This window comes from Hemiscyllium ocellatum, chromosome 35 (assembly GCF_020745735.1).
Source record: "Hemiscyllium ocellatum isolate sHemOce1 chromosome 35, sHemOce1.pat.X.cur, whole genome shotgun sequence".
Classification (NCBI taxonomy): Eukaryota; Metazoa; Chordata; class Chondrichthyes; order Orectolobiformes; family Hemiscylliidae; genus Hemiscyllium; species Hemiscyllium ocellatum.
The window spans coordinates 18,920,304-18,936,802 of NC_083435.1; the positions used below are offsets into that span (position 1 = coordinate 18,920,304).

Genomic DNA, 16,499 nt, shown 5'->3' on the forward strand with positions numbered 1-16,499 from the left:
CAGCCTCCTGCTATTCCTATTTAGTACATAGAACATAGAACATTACAGCGCAGTACAGGCCCTTCAGCCCTCGATATTGCGCCATCCTGTCATACTAATCTGAAGCCCATCCCACCTACACTATTCCATGTAAGTCCATATGCCTGTCCAATGACGACTTAAATGCACTTAAACTTGGAGAATCTATTACCGATGCAGGCAAAGCATTCCATACCCTTACTACTCTCTGAGTAAAGAAATTACCTCTGACATCTGTCTTATACCTATTACCCCTCATTTTAAAGTTGTGTCCCCTCATGTTTGCAGTTCCCATACTTGGAAAAAGGCTCTCTCTCTCTCCACCCTATCTAACCCTCTGATTATCTCTATTAAGTCACCTCTCAACCTTCTTCTCTCTAACGAGAACAACCTCAAAGCCCTCAGCCTTTCCTCGTAAGACATTCCTTCCATACCAGGCAACATCCTAGTAAATCTCCTCTGCACCCTTTCCAAAGCTTCCACATCCTTCTTATAATGCGGTGACCAGAACTGTACACAGTACTCCAAGTGTGGCCGTACCAGAGCTTTGTACAGCTACGGCATAACCTCCTGGTTCCAGAACTCAATCCCTCTATTAATAAAGGGAAATTAGGAATTAAGGATTCCTAGTGACAATGGTATGGCAAAGTGCTTCGAATAAGCATTCAACTAATTTGTATACTTTTAATAATTGCAGTCCATGCATGTCTGTGATTATATCTAATATAGGTAACAGGTGTGAGCCAGCAGCCAAGCACCAATCAAGTTTAATTCGGGCCTGGGCAGCCCTGTTATTTTTACTTCTGATATGCATTGTATTTTACATCAAAGGTAAGTAATGTGACTGAAGTTACTGATTGTTTCAAATGTATTGAAGCTCTTACAAAAGGGGTCGCTTGCTACTTCTAGTAGACACGGTTTTTGCCAGAGCGGGTTCACACGGGACAGAAAACCAATCTCAGCAAGAACCATCAGTGTCCCATTGATACAGACCCTACTTTGAGTGTTGTGAAGGGGTGGGCCTGCAGGGTGGAATTTGCAAGTGGATGGAGTAGGTAGGAACTCTCTTGAAGCACAGATGAATTCTGTTTAACTCTCAGCCTTGGAACTTCTTTAAATCTCCTGCTCTTGAAAGCTAAAGGAGAAAAAATGTCGTGGCTGCAGCTGTCAATAATTGTTTTAAAAGAAAAACTGCTGGGTTATTTTGATTGAGGGCACCTCTTCCTGCAATAATTGTTAATATTTCCCGAAGAAGGGACTACTTGCAGCTGAGAGGCAATGTTGATATGAATATGTGAATGAACAGCAGAATTAGGACACAGCCCATTTAATAAGATCATAATTGATCTGAGTGTAAGCTCCTAAAATCCACATTCCAGCCTTCTGCCAATTAACGAGCACCCCTTAACATCCTTCCGGTAGGAAGGAGACCAGAATTGCACGCAATATTCCAAAGGTGGCCGAGCCAATGTCCTGTATAGCCGCAACATGACCTCCTAACTCCTGTACTCAATACTCTGACCAATAAAGGAAAGCATACCAAACACCTTCTTCACTATCATATTTGCCTGCGACTCCACTTTCAAGGAACTATGAACCTGCACACCAAGGTCTCTTTGTTCAGCAACACTCCCCAGGACCTTACCATTAAATGTATAAGCCCTGCTCAGATTTGCTTTCCCAAAATGCAGCACATTGCATTTATCTGAATTAAACTTCATTCGACCACTTCTCAGCCCATTGGCCCATCTGGTCAAGATCCTGTCGTAATGTGAGGTAACCCTCTTCGCTGTCCACTACACCTCCAATTTTGGTGTCATCTGCAAACTTACTAACTGTACCTCTTATGCTCGCATCCAAATCATTTATATACATCTGGATAGGAATAACGTGATCAAGGATAGCCAGCATGGTTTTGTGAAGGGCAGGTCGTGCCTCACAAACCTTATTGAGTTCTTTGAGAAGGTGACTAAGGAAGTGGACGAGGGTAAAGCAGTAGATGTTGTGTATATGGATTTTAGTAAGGCGTTCGATAAGGTTCCCCATGGTAGGCTAATGCTAAAACTACGGAGGTATGGCATTGAGGATACATTAGAGGTTTGGATTAGGAATTGGCTGGCTGGAAGGAGACAGAGGGTAGTAGTTGATGGACTATGTTCATCTTGGAGCGCAGTTACTAGCGGTGTACCACAAGGATCTGTTTTGGGACCATTGCTTTTTGTTATCTTTATAAATGATCTAGAGGAAGGGCTTGAAAGCTGGGTAAGCAAGTTTGCGGATGACACAAAAGTCGGTGGAGTTGTGGATAGTGAGGAAGGAAGTGGTAGGTTACAGCGGGATATAGATAAGTTGCAGAGCTGGGCAAAAATGTGGCAAATGGAATTCAATGTAGCTAAGTGTGAAGTCATTCACTTTGGTAGGAGTAACAAGAAGATGGATTACTGGGCTAATGGTAGGCTACTTGGTAGTGTGGATGAGCAGAGGGATCTTGGTGTCCATGTACACAGATCCCTGAAAGTTGCCACCCAGGTAAATAGTGCTGTGAGGAAGGCATATGGTGTACTGGGCTTTATTGGTAGAGGAATTGAGTTCCGGAGTCCTGAGGTCATGTTGCAACTGTATAAGACTCTGGTGCGGCCTCATCTGGAGTATTGTGTGCAGTTTTGGTCGCCATACTATAGGAAGGATGTGGAGGCATTGGAACGAGTGCAGAGGAGGTTTACCAGGATGTTGCCTGGAATGGTAGGAAAATCTTATGAGGAAAGGCTGAGGCACTTGGGGCTGTTCTCATTGGAGAAGAGAAGGTTTAGGGGAGATTTGATAGAGGTGTATAAGATGATTAGGGGTTTAGATAGGGTCGACACTGAGAACCTTTTACCGCTAATGGAGTCAGGTGTTACTAGGGGACACAGCTTTAAATTAAGGGGTGGTAGGTATAGGACAGATGTTAGGGGTAGATTCTTTACACAGCGGGTTGTGAGTTCATGGAATGCCCTGCCAGTAGCAGTGGTGAACTCTCCTTCTTTATGGTCATTTAAGCGGGCATTGGATAGGCATTTGGAAGTTATTGGGCTAGTGTAGGTTAGGTAGGATTCGGTCGGCGCAACATCGAGGGCCGAAGGGCCTGTACTGCGCTGTATCTTTCTATGTTCTATGTTCTATGATGAAAAGTAGAGAACCCAGCACTGATCCTTGAGGCACTCCAATGGTCACAGGCCTCCTGTCTGAAAAACAACCCTCTACCACCACCCTCTGTCTTCTACCTTTGAGCCAGTTCTGTATCCAAATGGCTAGTTCTCTCTGTATTCCATGAGATCTAACCTTGCTAACCAGTCTCCCCTGGGGAACCCAGTTATATGAAACTGCTAAAAGTTTTAGCAAGGAGTGAAATCAGACAGATCAATTTGGACTGACTGAAGCACTAGCAACGGATTTTATCTTTTGGGTGTTTCTCAAGTACTTCTGACAAAAGTTGCATTTTGTTTTCAAGCTACGCTCATTGGGACAGTTTGCAAGAATATCAATTCATGGGGCAGCTCACCATGGATTAATAACAGGGCCCTGCTCTTTGCAGTTAGAAAAATTGTGGGTGTTTGAACTTGGCAAAATCGCTGGGAACCATTTGCTGGTCTGTTTCTCAGGGAAATGCTTTGACCAATCAGAGTTATCCAACCTGGTTTAAAATTTAAGCAAAACTCAGCCATGAACTGTCAATCGTCACTAATTGGTAAATGCCTCTACCAATCAGAGCCAATCAGCACTTTCCCTCTCAGGCGGTGTAAATGCTGGTTTTCCAGGTCCAGGCAGCGGGCAGTAGAGGGGCTGACTGCCTGCCCCTCTTCCGCGGTTATGTTAGAGCCCCGGTGTCCCTGGAGAAGGAGCACGTGGTGTCCACCAACACCCTAGAGTTGTTCAGGGAGAGGTGGGCACAGCAGGATGTGGGGTGTTTCCCCCTCCAACCTCTATTTTGATTTAATCCCTGCCCTCCCCTTCAGTGTTTGATCAGGCAGCATTGCCCTTTGATGTGAAGGGCACTGCTTGTCACTGGCCACTTGGATGTTTCCTTTCAAAAAGAAAGGAAAAAAACAAATGCTGCTTTTCCCCTTGACCTTCTTACAAATTGTCAACGAAAGCTGAAAAGAGTCGAAGGCATGTGTTTTTTTTTCTCAACAGTGCTCAAATTGTGTACTACCAAATGACTATTTCCAATGTTTCTGTGAAATTGATTTGTCAAACACTTCAGCAGAGCCGTGATAATAAGCAGGTTAGTAATATATTGGGGCAAATCACTGAAGATACTGGAATCTGTACTGAAAGTAACAAATGCTGGAGATCGCAGCAGGTCAGGCAACATCCATGGAGAGAGAGCAAGCTAACGTTTCAAGTCAATATGACTCTTCGTCAGATCTCCAGCACCAGTTCTGTTCAGGTTATTAATATAATGGGCGAGGTAGTTTTATCAGAGCCATTCATCATTGCTAGGCTGTGTGGTAAAGTCTGATGCAGAAAATGTTTTGGAAGAGAAGTTCTAGATGATATTCCAAACATCTGTTTGGTAAAAATCTTTGCCAAAGTCATCTTTCTCCTGCAACATAATGCATTGTATGTTTCCCATGAACAGGTGGGAAATGGAGGAATTGGATTACAGGAAACCCATCTGCAAGTGACACAGGAAGAGAACCTGATGAACATCGTAAAGTAAGTGCCAGTGTCGCATATGTGTTAGAAATGCAGCCTTTGCTAACAACCTTCATGTAAATGGATGTTCCTGTCGTTCACACAGAGCTTTATTTCACTCTGTGACAGGGTTCAGTATCTCCTCAGCAAAACACAGTCCACTTGTTACAAGTGGAATCATATGGTCCTCGTGATATACACACTGATGAGGTTACCTATTCTGTGCTATGTTGTGTCTAGTACTAGAGTAAAACAAGCCCAAATCTCTTCCAAGCCGAAAGCGCACAGTTGACTTAATATCGTGTCAGTAAATAATCTGTTGGAGAGAAATTGAACTTTAGACCTCCACAGTGCAGAAGCAAGCCATTTTGGCATGTTGAGTCCACATCCATCCTTGGAAAAGTGTCCCATCCAAGCCTCCCCCCAACCATATAATCCTGCATTTTCTCTGGCTAATCCACCTACCCTGCACATCTTTTGAATTGTGGGAGAAAATCCACACCGACAGTGGGGGGCATGTGCAAACTCCACACGGGCAGTCACCCAAAGATGGAATTGAACCAAGCCACCCCAAAGAAAATTAGAAACTGATTGAAATTGCTGTGTAAAATGCCTTATAATGTTACATGGTACACTTTAAACATGTTTGATGATACCAGACTAGGAAAGCTGTCATTTTTTGAAAAGTCATGACTAAAACTTGCAGGTGTTAAAATGGAAATAATTCAACTGAGAATACTTTTTAATAAAATGCAAATTCATGTTATCAATTTTTGCTAATTGTTTATTCAATTTTTGTACCTTTTAGTAAAGCTAATTGCTGGTCACTGACAACTCAATTTACATTTCTTTTCCCTTTAGCAGTTGAACGAGCCATTCTTAAAACATACTGACGACGAGCCAACATAAACCCAGAAATGAAGAACTGGATCTAATCTGGAAACGATCTAATCTGCTGCCATTGAAGCCCTGCCTTACATTTCAGAGTCTGAATACCTTGGGACCAGCTGCAACTGGCTTAATAGTTTTCGCCCTTTAATTTTGAAGGGGGGGGGGGCGGGGAGAGTAACAGTTTTATTTGTACTGTTGATGAGTTCAGAAACACACAGTTATGGGTTGGACGTAATATTCTCAAGTTTAAACAACATTTTGAAACAGGAAGTGACAATTAAGTGGTAATAGTTAGTGCCAGTCTATTCCTAAGCAAGAATTATCTGACTAGGTGCGAGGAGCTGACATGTGGGTAGCTTGGAGGAAAATGGCAAGAGAATTGCTTAAAATTAATATCACATTTACTGCTTCCTTCCTGTGCACTTTTCACTTCCTGACATTTTTTTCTGCCCAACCCATTGTTGTTCTTTAGCTGTTTAATGCTCGGATTCCAGGGTTTGTCCCATTTCAGTTACCTGTCCTTTTCAATCAACTGTCCCCTTTCTCCCATTGGTAGCAATCCTGCTGGGTGTATTGAGTGCCCACCTTCCAGTGCTGCTGTTCAGACAATCTCAGTCCTTCCCACCTCCCAGACTCAGTGGGAGAAACTGCCCAACCTTTTAGCTTTTCCCTCGGGAAACACCAGTTCAATCACGTGTCAGGTCTTTGCCATTGATGTGATTTCGTGATTCGATTATGTCATCAGATTATACTCCTTTGTTTCTTGAAGATATGGTTTTAATGAAGCGCTGAGAGGTTGGAAGTGTGCAAATTATACTGAGACAAGACAAAATGGGTGGCATGGTGGCTCAGTGGTAAACACTGCTGCCTCTCAGCGCCAGGGACCCAGGGTCAATTCCAGCCTCGGGAGACTGTCTGTGTGGGTTTCCTCCGAGTGCTCCGGTTTCCTCCCACGGTCCAAAGATATGCAGGTTAGGATGAATTGGCCATGCTAAATTACCCATAGTGTTAGGGACATTAGTCAGAAGGGAATAGGGGGTCTGGGTGGGTTACTCTTTGGAGGGTCAGTGTGGACAGTAGGGATTCTAATCCTAAAAATACTTTAAAATGCTTCCACAGTGATAGTCAAAATTCAAATGAATTGCCTTCGGTGGGGATAGTGCCAAAAATAAACTTCCTACAATCAGAGACAACCCATCAAAACTGTCCAGTCTGAGGGAGACATGAACAACGTTCATCCCAGGTTAAAACCTCACCCCTCAAAGTTAACCAAAGCACTCTAAATTTTATGTTCTTTCAATAAACACTAGTTTTCTGTATGTGTAAATGCTTGAGGGTGTTTTTCACTAGGTTTTTGCAGTTTATAAATTTGCACTTTGACTCAACTCGCTACCACAGTCACATTTGCTTCCTCAGCGCCTGCCTCCATAACCAATTCATCCCACACGGACTCCGGACCACCTTTAAACCAGCAGAGTTCGGATCCGAACAGGACAAACAGTACAGACTACAGATTCAAAAACACCAGCAACAGCTCTCCTTCAAGATCCTCCGCTCCACACTTGCAGCAATGCGCCAGCACCTAACCTCTCTACAGTCAGCCCTGCCTCAGCTGAGGGCCACACTCTCTCAGAATTGCAAAGGACCCACTCTGCACTACATCCTCAGAAGAATTCATACTCTCAACAAACAGTATTTCAACTCCATCTCAAACATCAAAAACTGTAAGTACAACAAACTTTTATCTACCCACCTCCATAACCAGCACTCCTCAAACACTCCAGAAGATTCCCCCGGCCTCTGGAACTACTCAGACACCATTAGCCATGTTGGTGGTGCAGCTACCACCCCCACGCTGATTGATGATGTCACTTCCGCCCCCATCATGGCCACTCCCACAACCACTTCCGCCCCTCACCAATCCTCATACATCACACGTGACATCACTTCCACCCCTCACCTCATCGCTGATATCACATGCTCAGTGACTTCCACCACCCCTACTGCCGTGTCTGCCACCACTTCCGCCCCCACCGCCACTCACCTGCATTCTGCTGACACACCTCCCACAGACCCCACTGTCACTATCCCCACCCCCCAGAGGGGAACACTACCCCTGCTCATGACTCCACCCCCATTCCCCCTACCATTACACCCACTCCAGTCACTGGCTCTGCCTCCACTCCCAGCTCCACACCCACACCAGATCCCAGTTCCTAGCCCTGCTGAGTTTTCACCATCCCTCCAGACCTTCCCCTCGCTGAGTACGAACGATCAGTCCTCAGCAAAGGACTCACCTTCATCCCCCTCTGTCCACGCATCAATGAATTTAATACACGCCATGACATCGAACAATTCTTCCGCCGCCTCCGCCTCCAAGTTTACTTTCACAATCAGGACACCCACCCACCTTCCGAGGACCCCTTCACCCACCTCCAACACACTGCATCCACCTGGACACCCTGTGCTGGCCTATTACCTGCCCTCGACCTCTTCATTTCCAACTGCCGCTGGGACATTAACCTGCCTCAACCCTTCCCCCACTCCAACCTCTCACCCTCACAACGCGCAGCCCTCCAATCCCTCCGCTCCAATCCCAACCTCACCATCAAGCCAGCAGATAAAGGGGGCGCAGTGGTAGTCTCATCTCATGCTCCCGTGAGGAGGTTGAGCAATTCATCAACTTCACCAACACATTCCACCCTGACCTTAAATTTATCTGGACCATCTCTGACACCTCCCTCCCCTTCCTGGATCTCTCCATCTCCATTAATGACGACCGACTAGACACTGACATTTTTTAAAAACCCACCGACTCCCACAGCTACCTGGATTACACCTCTTCCCACCCTACCTCTTGCAAGAATGCCATCCTGTATTCCCAATTCCTCCGCCTCCGCCGTATCTGCTCCCAGGAGGACCAGTTCCACAACAGAACACACCAGATGGCCTCCTTCTTTAGAGACCGTAATTTCCCTCCCCACGTGGTTAAAGATGCCCTCCAACGCATCTTGTCCACCTTACATGCTACCAACCTTCGCATAAACCAAATCATCTGCCGACATTTCCGCCACCTCAAAAAAGACCCCACCACCAGGGATATATTTCCCTCCCCACCCCTTTCCACCTTCCACAAAGACCGTTCCCTCCGTGACTACCTGGTCAGGTCCACGCCCCCCTACAACCAACCCTCCCATCCTGGCACCTTCCCCTGCCAACGCAGGAACTGCAAAACCTGCGCCCACACCTCCTCCCTCACCTCCATCCAAGGCCCTAAAGGAGCCTTCCACATCCACTAATATCATTTATTGCATCCGTTGCTCCCGATGCAGTCTCCTCTACATTGGGGAGACTGGGCGCCTCCTAGCAGAGTGCTTTAGGGAACATCTCCGAGACACCCGCACCAATCAACCACACCGCCCTGTAGCCCAACATTTCAACTCCCCCTCCCACGCTGCTGAGGACATGGAGCCGGAACACCACCTTTCATGTTCTTGATCTATCCCACAACCCAGGCCCTGTCATTGAAAAGAAATAGCAATAACAGAAATTGCTGGAGGAACTCAGCAGGTCTTGTGGCATCTGGAGAGAGAATCAAAGTTAACGCTTTGAGTCCAGTCATCCTTCTTCAGAACTGACATGTCAACGGACTGTTTTCAGCAGAGCCAACCCATTTTCACCTCCTTGTTTCCTCCTCATGATCCCTATTATCAGCTTTCCTTTTCTCCAGCTCACCATTATCCGTCCTGCTGTCTGCCTGACTGTCATTCTATATCTCACTTGGCCCCATCTCAACATATTCGCTCATTCATTTTCCTCCCTCTCAATCTTCAGTGCATATAACCACCTTTTCCTGACTACGATCAGTTCCAAAGAAGAGTCACTGAATTCGAAATGTTGATTGTGTGTCTCTCTTTCTCTCTTTTTCTCTCTCTGTACGCAAATTCTACTGAGTTCCTGCAGCATTTTCTGCTTGAGTTTCAATGTTCCTTTCCTGTTGCATTGAAGGTCACTACGGCTGCCAACGTCTTTGCTCTTGGGCCCTTCCAGAGCAGTGCTGTAAGATCTCCGGGCTACCTGCACACTGGGGCCTTGTGCTTGGTGCTCTCCTTTGGCCTAGTAGCCACTTCCAGAGAAGGACAATCACTGAATCAGTAGCTTCAGATGCTCCTTAGCCCTCACCAACTGCGGCTTCCTGGATGGCAGTGGTATGCTGCATGTCTCTCAGCCTGGCGCCACACTGGGGTTTATGGTTCAAGGATGAAAAGGGCAAGAAAAGCCTCATTTCCTCGCAAGAGGAGGAGGGCGCTGGAGAGGACGGTTCGAGGGAGTCTCTGACTGGAAAGGCTGAATCTCAGGGCAGGGTGGAGACATTCTGAGAACTCCATGAATACCTGACAGCGACAGTGTCCAACCCACTTTTCAACCATTCCTGTATGTTTTTTCTTCGGGAATTTCTCCAACCAGAGGCTGGTGAATCTTTGGAACTCATTGCCGCAGAGGGCTGTGGAGCTCAACTCACTGAGTGTATTTAAAAGAAAAATAGACAAGCTCTTGATTGGTAAGGGGAGTAGGGTTGAGAAACATTTCAGTTGTGATCGAATGGCAGAGCAGATTCGATGGGCTGAGTGGCCTAATTCTTCCCCTATATCTTAAGGTCATATATTGAATTGCAATGAAGTGTCCTCCACTTGCTCTGTGGTGGCATGTCCTCCTTTTACACATCCTCTCACACTGTTGCATCACTGGACCCTTGGTCATACCAGTAAGAAAGGGACATCCCTCCTGGCAATCATTTCATCATCCACAGTGCTCAGCGTCAGCTATTCCTGGTGTTGGAGATGGAAGAGGTTCGTAGAGAGAGATTCACCCACGTGTGTTCCATCAGGAGCATTGCAGGATGTATTGTCAATAAAGGGATGCTAGTGCACTGTTTGGTGTATCTATGCCAGGTTGACAGTGGGTAAGCTGGCTGTATTGCTGATCCACTGGCATGGTGACAGCTCACATCCTGGTGCGTGTGCTCTGCGGCAATGAGTTCCAAAGATTCACCAGCCTCTGGTTGGAGAAATTCCCGAAGAAAAAACATACAGGAATGGTTGAAAAGTGGGTTGGACACTGTCGCTGTCAGGTAATTAAGGAAATAGTTAATTTCCTTCATTATGGGAATGTTAAACAGTGGAATGGAAACAAGACGAATATTAAACAAGTACATAAGGGTATCTTGAGTCAGCAGACTCTAGTTCTGCATTCATGTTCTAAGTATGGCTGTCAGCTCCTCTTCATATGTTTTTGAGGTTGTGTTACAACCATCAGGCATGTCTACAACATGAATAGTGATTGATATAGCTCATTTCAGCTCCACGTATGATTCGTAATTATTAAAGTTAACGCAGACTAGAAGTCAGGCTACCTTCTTAAGCAGGTTCAAGGGTAATTTGTGAGAAGTTATTCATGCCAGTTTCTTAGGGCTACAAAGATAAAGCTTTTAACAAGAAATTACAAATTAAAACACAGGATTAAAACACTTTAGAGTCATGTGGCACAGAAACAGGCCCTTCGGCTGAACTCGTCCATGGTGACCAGATTTCCTAAACTAAACTAGTGCCTTTTTTCTAAAACTTTCCGAAGCATGTACTTATCTAAACGTCTTTAAAAGGTTATAATTGTGCTTATTGTAATCTGCCACTTCCTCTGACAGCTCATTCCAAATACGCACCATCCTCTGTGAAAAAATTGCGTCATTGCCCCCTTTTCAATCTTTCCCTTCTCACCAAAACTGCCCTCCTGTTTTGGAATCCCCTACTCTGGGAAAAGACCTTGGCCACTCACCCTATCAAACGTCTTCCAATCATGTAGAAACATTTATTTGTTAAAAGGAACTATCTGGAATTAAAGCTAAGCTGCGTGAGGAACAGGGTAGCTTTGGTTCCTCAAAACCAATCATGGATGGTGGAGTCATAACTCGAAGTGGGAGGCTGTCAGGCACTGATTCTACCAGCCCACGTGCCTCTATGGATTTTGCTGCAATAAATTGTATTAATATGTGGATGGATCACTACTCATTTCCTTTTCTGGGGCACTACCAGTTGGCTGTTGGCAGCCAATCCCTCAGCCTATTATAGGGATTTGGTGAGCTGTTCGGGGGTGTCTCAAAACCTTTCAAGGACACATGTGAAAATGGTGGTTTACATTTTAGGAGCTGTATACCTGCAGTCTACCAGCACTTTGTCACCTGAGGATCTTGTCTTGCCCACCACCGAGTGAGATCCTGAGGATCAGGAAGGTTCCTGGCTGGAAGATCTGGAGCATGACCTGTCGCCCTATTTTGAACTCAGTGCGGTTGACTTTGCTGTCAAAGTACGCCTTACTTTGGACCTTTTATTTGACTGTTCCTACCAGCAGTTGCCATTTGGGCCTTTCCAAGCATCCCTTTGAGGATGTGTTTCATTCTTTTCACTATCCCACTGGACTGGCGATGGCATTCGATATGGTACCATTGTCAATGCCAAACAAGTTCATCACATCTTGCATCACTTGGGCAGTGAAATGATTATGTAAACATCTATAAGGTCACCCCTCAGCGTGTTACACTTCAAGGTAGAAAAGTCCCAGCAAACTCGAATCCTCCAGTCTCAGTCACACACTTGGAAATCAGTTATGCGCCCTCTCTGATTTAATAGCACCCTTCTGGTAGCAGTTGACCAGAATTATATGCAGTACTCCAAATATGATCTTACTAACGTCTTGCAGATAAGGCAAAGAAATATCGATGGGGAGAAAGTCCCAGTGAATAAAGCAAAATACAGCACAGGAACAGGCCCTTTAGCCCTCCTAGCCTGCACCGACACATTTTGCCTCTCCATACTAAAACTGTCTTCACTTACAGGATCCGATCCCTCTGTTCCCTTCCTATTTATGAATTTGTCCAATTGGAATGGTGCTATTGTGTCTGCTTCTGGTAGCACTCACCACCACTTCTCTTTTAAACATTCCTCTCCCCATCGCAACCCCACACTTTGAACCTGTGTTCCCTAATAATAGATTCCCTCCACCCTGGGAAAAAGCCTCATACTTTCCACTCTATCCATGCCATTCAGAATCTTATAAACTTCTATCAGGTCACAACACCACCACCCCCTTCAACTTCTGGAGTGAAAACAAGCCAAGTCTACCAAACTTCCTTCATAGCTAAAATTTCCCATACTAGGCAACATCCTGGTAAACCTTTTCTTTACCCTCTCCAAAGCATCCACATCCATCTGGTAGTGTTGTGACCAGAAGAGTACACAATATTCCAAACCTAGATGAACTAAAATTAGATAAATTTGCCTATCCTTATACTCAGTGTTCCTATCAAAGAAGGCAAGCATACCATATGCCTTTTTTACCACCTTATCCAACTGCACTGCCACCTTTAGAGATCTGTGGACCTATATACCCAGTTTCCTCTGCATTTCAATACTCCTAAGCGTTCTGCTATTCATCGTATAATTTCCACCTCTACTTGACCTTCGAAAATGCCTCACCTCACATTTGTCCAGATTAAATTCCATCTGGTATTTTTCTGCCCATCCCTCCAACTGATCTATATCCTGCTGACAATCCTCCCCACTAGCCGCAATTCCACCAACTTGCTAATTAGACCAGCTATGTTTTGCTCCAAATCATTTATGTAGACCATGAGCAGCAGAGGTCCCAGCACTGATTACTGTGGAACACCACAAGTCACAACCCTCCATTCCGAAAAGCGTCCTTCTTCACCTATGACTAAGATGTGGAGGTACCGGTGTTGGACTGGGGTGGACAAAGTTAAAAGTCACACAGCAGCAGGTTATAGTGCAACAAGCTTTCAGAGCGCTGCTTCTTCACCAGATAGCCACATGGCAAAGGAAGCAGGCTCCAAAAGCTAATACTTGCAAATAAACCTGTTGGACTATAACTTGATATTGTGTAATTTTTAATATTGTCCTCCTATGAAGCCAGTTCCATTTCTATCTTGCCAGCTCACTTCTGATACTATGTGACTTCTGAAGCAGTCTGCTATGAACTACCTTGCGGAGGGCTTGACAAATCTATGAGGAGAAAGTGAGGTCTGCAGATGCTGGAGATCAGAGCTGAAAATGTGTTGCTGGAAAAGCAACTTCTTTCCTGAAGAAGGGCTTATGCCCGAATGTCGAATTTCCTGTTCCTTGGATGCTGCCTGACCTGCTGTGCTTTTCCAGCAACACATTTTCAGCTGAAATCTATGTAGACCACATCAAATGCTTTTCCCTCAACATAGAACATTACAGCACAGTACAGGCCCTTCAGCCCTTAATGTTGTGCCGAGCTATTAAACCAATATAAAGCCCATCTAACCACCACTATTCCAATATCATCGGTACGTTTATCCAATGACCATTTAAGTGCCTTTAATGTTGACGAGTCCACTCCTGTTGCAGGCAGGGTTTTTCATGCCCTTACTACTCTCTGAGTAAAGAACCTACCTCTGACATCTGTCCTATATCTATCACCCCTCAATTTAAAGCTATGTCCCCTCGTGATGAGATAATAATGTCTCTCTGGTCCACTTGCCTTTCGTGGTCGGTGCTCTGAGTATATGAATTGGGATGTCATGTTACAACCGTACAGAGCATTTTCAAAATACTTTTAGAATACTGCGTCCAATTCTGTTCTCCCTGCTATAGGAAAGATGCTCATCAATCATCTTTGTTGTCAACTCAACTACCTCCCTCACACAAAACCATGCTATCATGCATAAGTCCATTTTCTTCAAACTGTGTACAGAGCTTATCCCTGAGAATCTTTTCCAGTAATTTCCCTACCACTGACATGAGGCTCACATGCCTGTTGTTCCCTGGATTATCCCTGCTACCCTTCTTAAACAATGGGACAACATTGGCTATTCTGGTTAATGTCATCAAGCTGGAGGCTGAAAGAACACTGCAAACCATGCATTTATCAGGAAGCGGAGAAGTCTGATGTTTTGGGTATAACCCTTCTTCAGGAATGGAGGTTGGGATGGGGGAGCTGCAGATAAAGGGTTGTGCAAGGGTTGTTGGGAAGGAGAGGGGTAGAGTGGTGAGGTGGTGATAGGTGAGCACCGGTGGCTCTATAGGAGGATTGAATCCGGTTGGTAGCTGGAAGGAAGGGTCAGTAGGAAGGAGGGAGGGCTCGAAAGTGATTGGGGAGGGGAGGGGGTAGGTGGGGAGGACCTAAGTGGGTAGGATTTTTAAAAATTGGAGATCTAAATGTTGGGTTTACAGGGTACAGCCCAGAGGACTCAACATTGAGTTCTCCAATTTCAAATAATCCCCCCCTCCCCATTTTCCAGCCCTGCCTCCTCACCTCTCCTTCTAGCTACCAACTGGATTCATTCCTCCTTTCATCTCACCGGTATTCATCTATCCCCACTCTGCCCCTGTCCCCACCCATAACCCTGCCCTTTGTCTGCAGCTCTCCCCTATCCCCACCTCCATTCCTGAAGACGGCTTACACCTAACATGTTGGAATTCTCCACCTCCTGTTGCTGCGCTTTTCCAGGTTCCTGCTTGTTTACTTGGGATTCCCAGCACCTGCTGTTTTTGTTTGAATCTATTCAAGTTAATTGCAAAGTAAAGGCACACTATGACATAACTTGGGCCCTGTCACTTCTCAGACTGAGAGAATTGTAAAAACTGTTTTAGCTCTAGCCCCAGGTGGGATTTGAACCCACGACCTCTGGCCCGAAAAGCCAGTGCCTTATCCTTTAGGCCACTGAGGCTCAATGCTGTGTTGATGGGCTCATTATTTGATTTCCTTAATTGCTGATGAGGTTAGCTCCAGGTGGCTCCTGTAGTTGGATACTGGATCAGTGGTGCTGGAAGAGCACAGCAGTTCAGTCCTGTAGTTGGATAGCTGTTTTTCTTTTGGAATAGCAGATCACAGGGGTGTGGACAAAAGAGAGAGTGTGTAAGGAGATTCCTGGTTTGTGGCTCTGTAACTTTGGCAGTTTTGTCGCTGCTCAGTTACTTTATACTTTTAGACCACTAGCTTTTTATACACTTTATTTTTTCTAATCCATCTGTTCAGACATGTTGTCGCACACCTCTGGGACAGGTGGGACTTGAATCTAGGACTTCCAGGTCAGAGTTTGGGCACTACCATAATATTACCGAATCATGCCACGGACCCAGTCGAACAGCCAAGTCCTTTAGGATCCGACCAGCTCGACAGTAGTACTGCTGCTGAGTCACTCTTTTTGGTGGGCATTGAAATGCCCCATCCGGTGTGCATTTTGTGCTCTGGTCACCCTCAGTGCTAAGTTTTGTTCAATGCAGAGGAGTACTGATTCATCAGCCGAGGGAGGATGGCACATAGTAATAAATAGGAGGTTTCCTTGCCCATGTTTGACCTGAAGCCATGAGACAGCAGGGGGTGCAGAGTCAAAAGAGGAAAATTTGCAGGCCAACTCCCTCCTCACTGTATCCCACTGTGCAGTCACTTCTGCTGGGTCTGTCTTGCCAGTGGGACAGGACGCATCGAGGGTATGGCTGTGTCAAGCTGTTGCTTGACCAGTCTGTGTGTTGGCTTTCCTAATTTTGGCACTAGCCCCCCAGATGTTAGTAAGGGGGATTTTGCAGAGTAGACTGAGCAGTTTTCTGCCTTTGTCTTTTCCAGTGACGTCATGTGGTCTGTCTGGTTTCATTTCTATGTTGAAACTTGGTAGCCATTGATATAATCCACTAGGAGAAAGTGAGGACTGCAGATGCTGGAGATCAGAGTCGAAGAGAGTGCTGCTGGAAAAGCACAACCGATCAGGCAGCATCCAACCACAGACAGGAGGTGGAAGACCTGGAAAAATGGTGCACTGAGAACAACCTAGCTCTCATTGCTGGCAAAACCAAGGATCTTATTATTAACTTTTGACA

General features: G+C 45.6%; 1 protein-coding gene and 1 non-coding gene across 6 annotated transcripts in view; one reads left to right on the top strand and one right to left on the bottom strand.

The window, feature by feature from the left end:
• Positions 1 to 6,905, top strand: part of LOC132832463 (uncharacterized) — a 33,065-nt gene extending 26,160 nt beyond the window's left edge. For 4 of the 5 annotated variants that reach the window (XM_060850489.1, XM_060850491.1, XM_060850490.1 and 1 more), the window contains 3 exons: positions 748 to 849; positions 4,640 to 4,716; positions 5,557 to 6,905. In XM_060850489.1, coding sequence (XP_060706472.1) covers positions 748 to 849; positions 4,640 to 4,716; positions 5,557 to 5,604 — 227 coding nt within the window. In that variant the 3' untranslated portion in view covers positions 5,605 to 6,905. Of the gene's footprint in view, positions 1 to 747; positions 850 to 4,639; positions 4,717 to 5,556 lie in introns of those variants that run through there. The other variant, XR_009646943.1, reaches the window with a different exon arrangement.
• An 8,374-nt stretch (positions 6,906 to 15,279) lies between these two features.
• On the bottom strand, positions 15,280 to 15,352 carry trnae-uuc (transfer RNA glutamic acid (anticodon UUC)). The gene has a single exon. It is a non-coding gene; the product is annotated as a tRNA-Glu (tRNA).
• Positions 15,353 to 16,499: the final 1,147 nt, after the last annotated feature.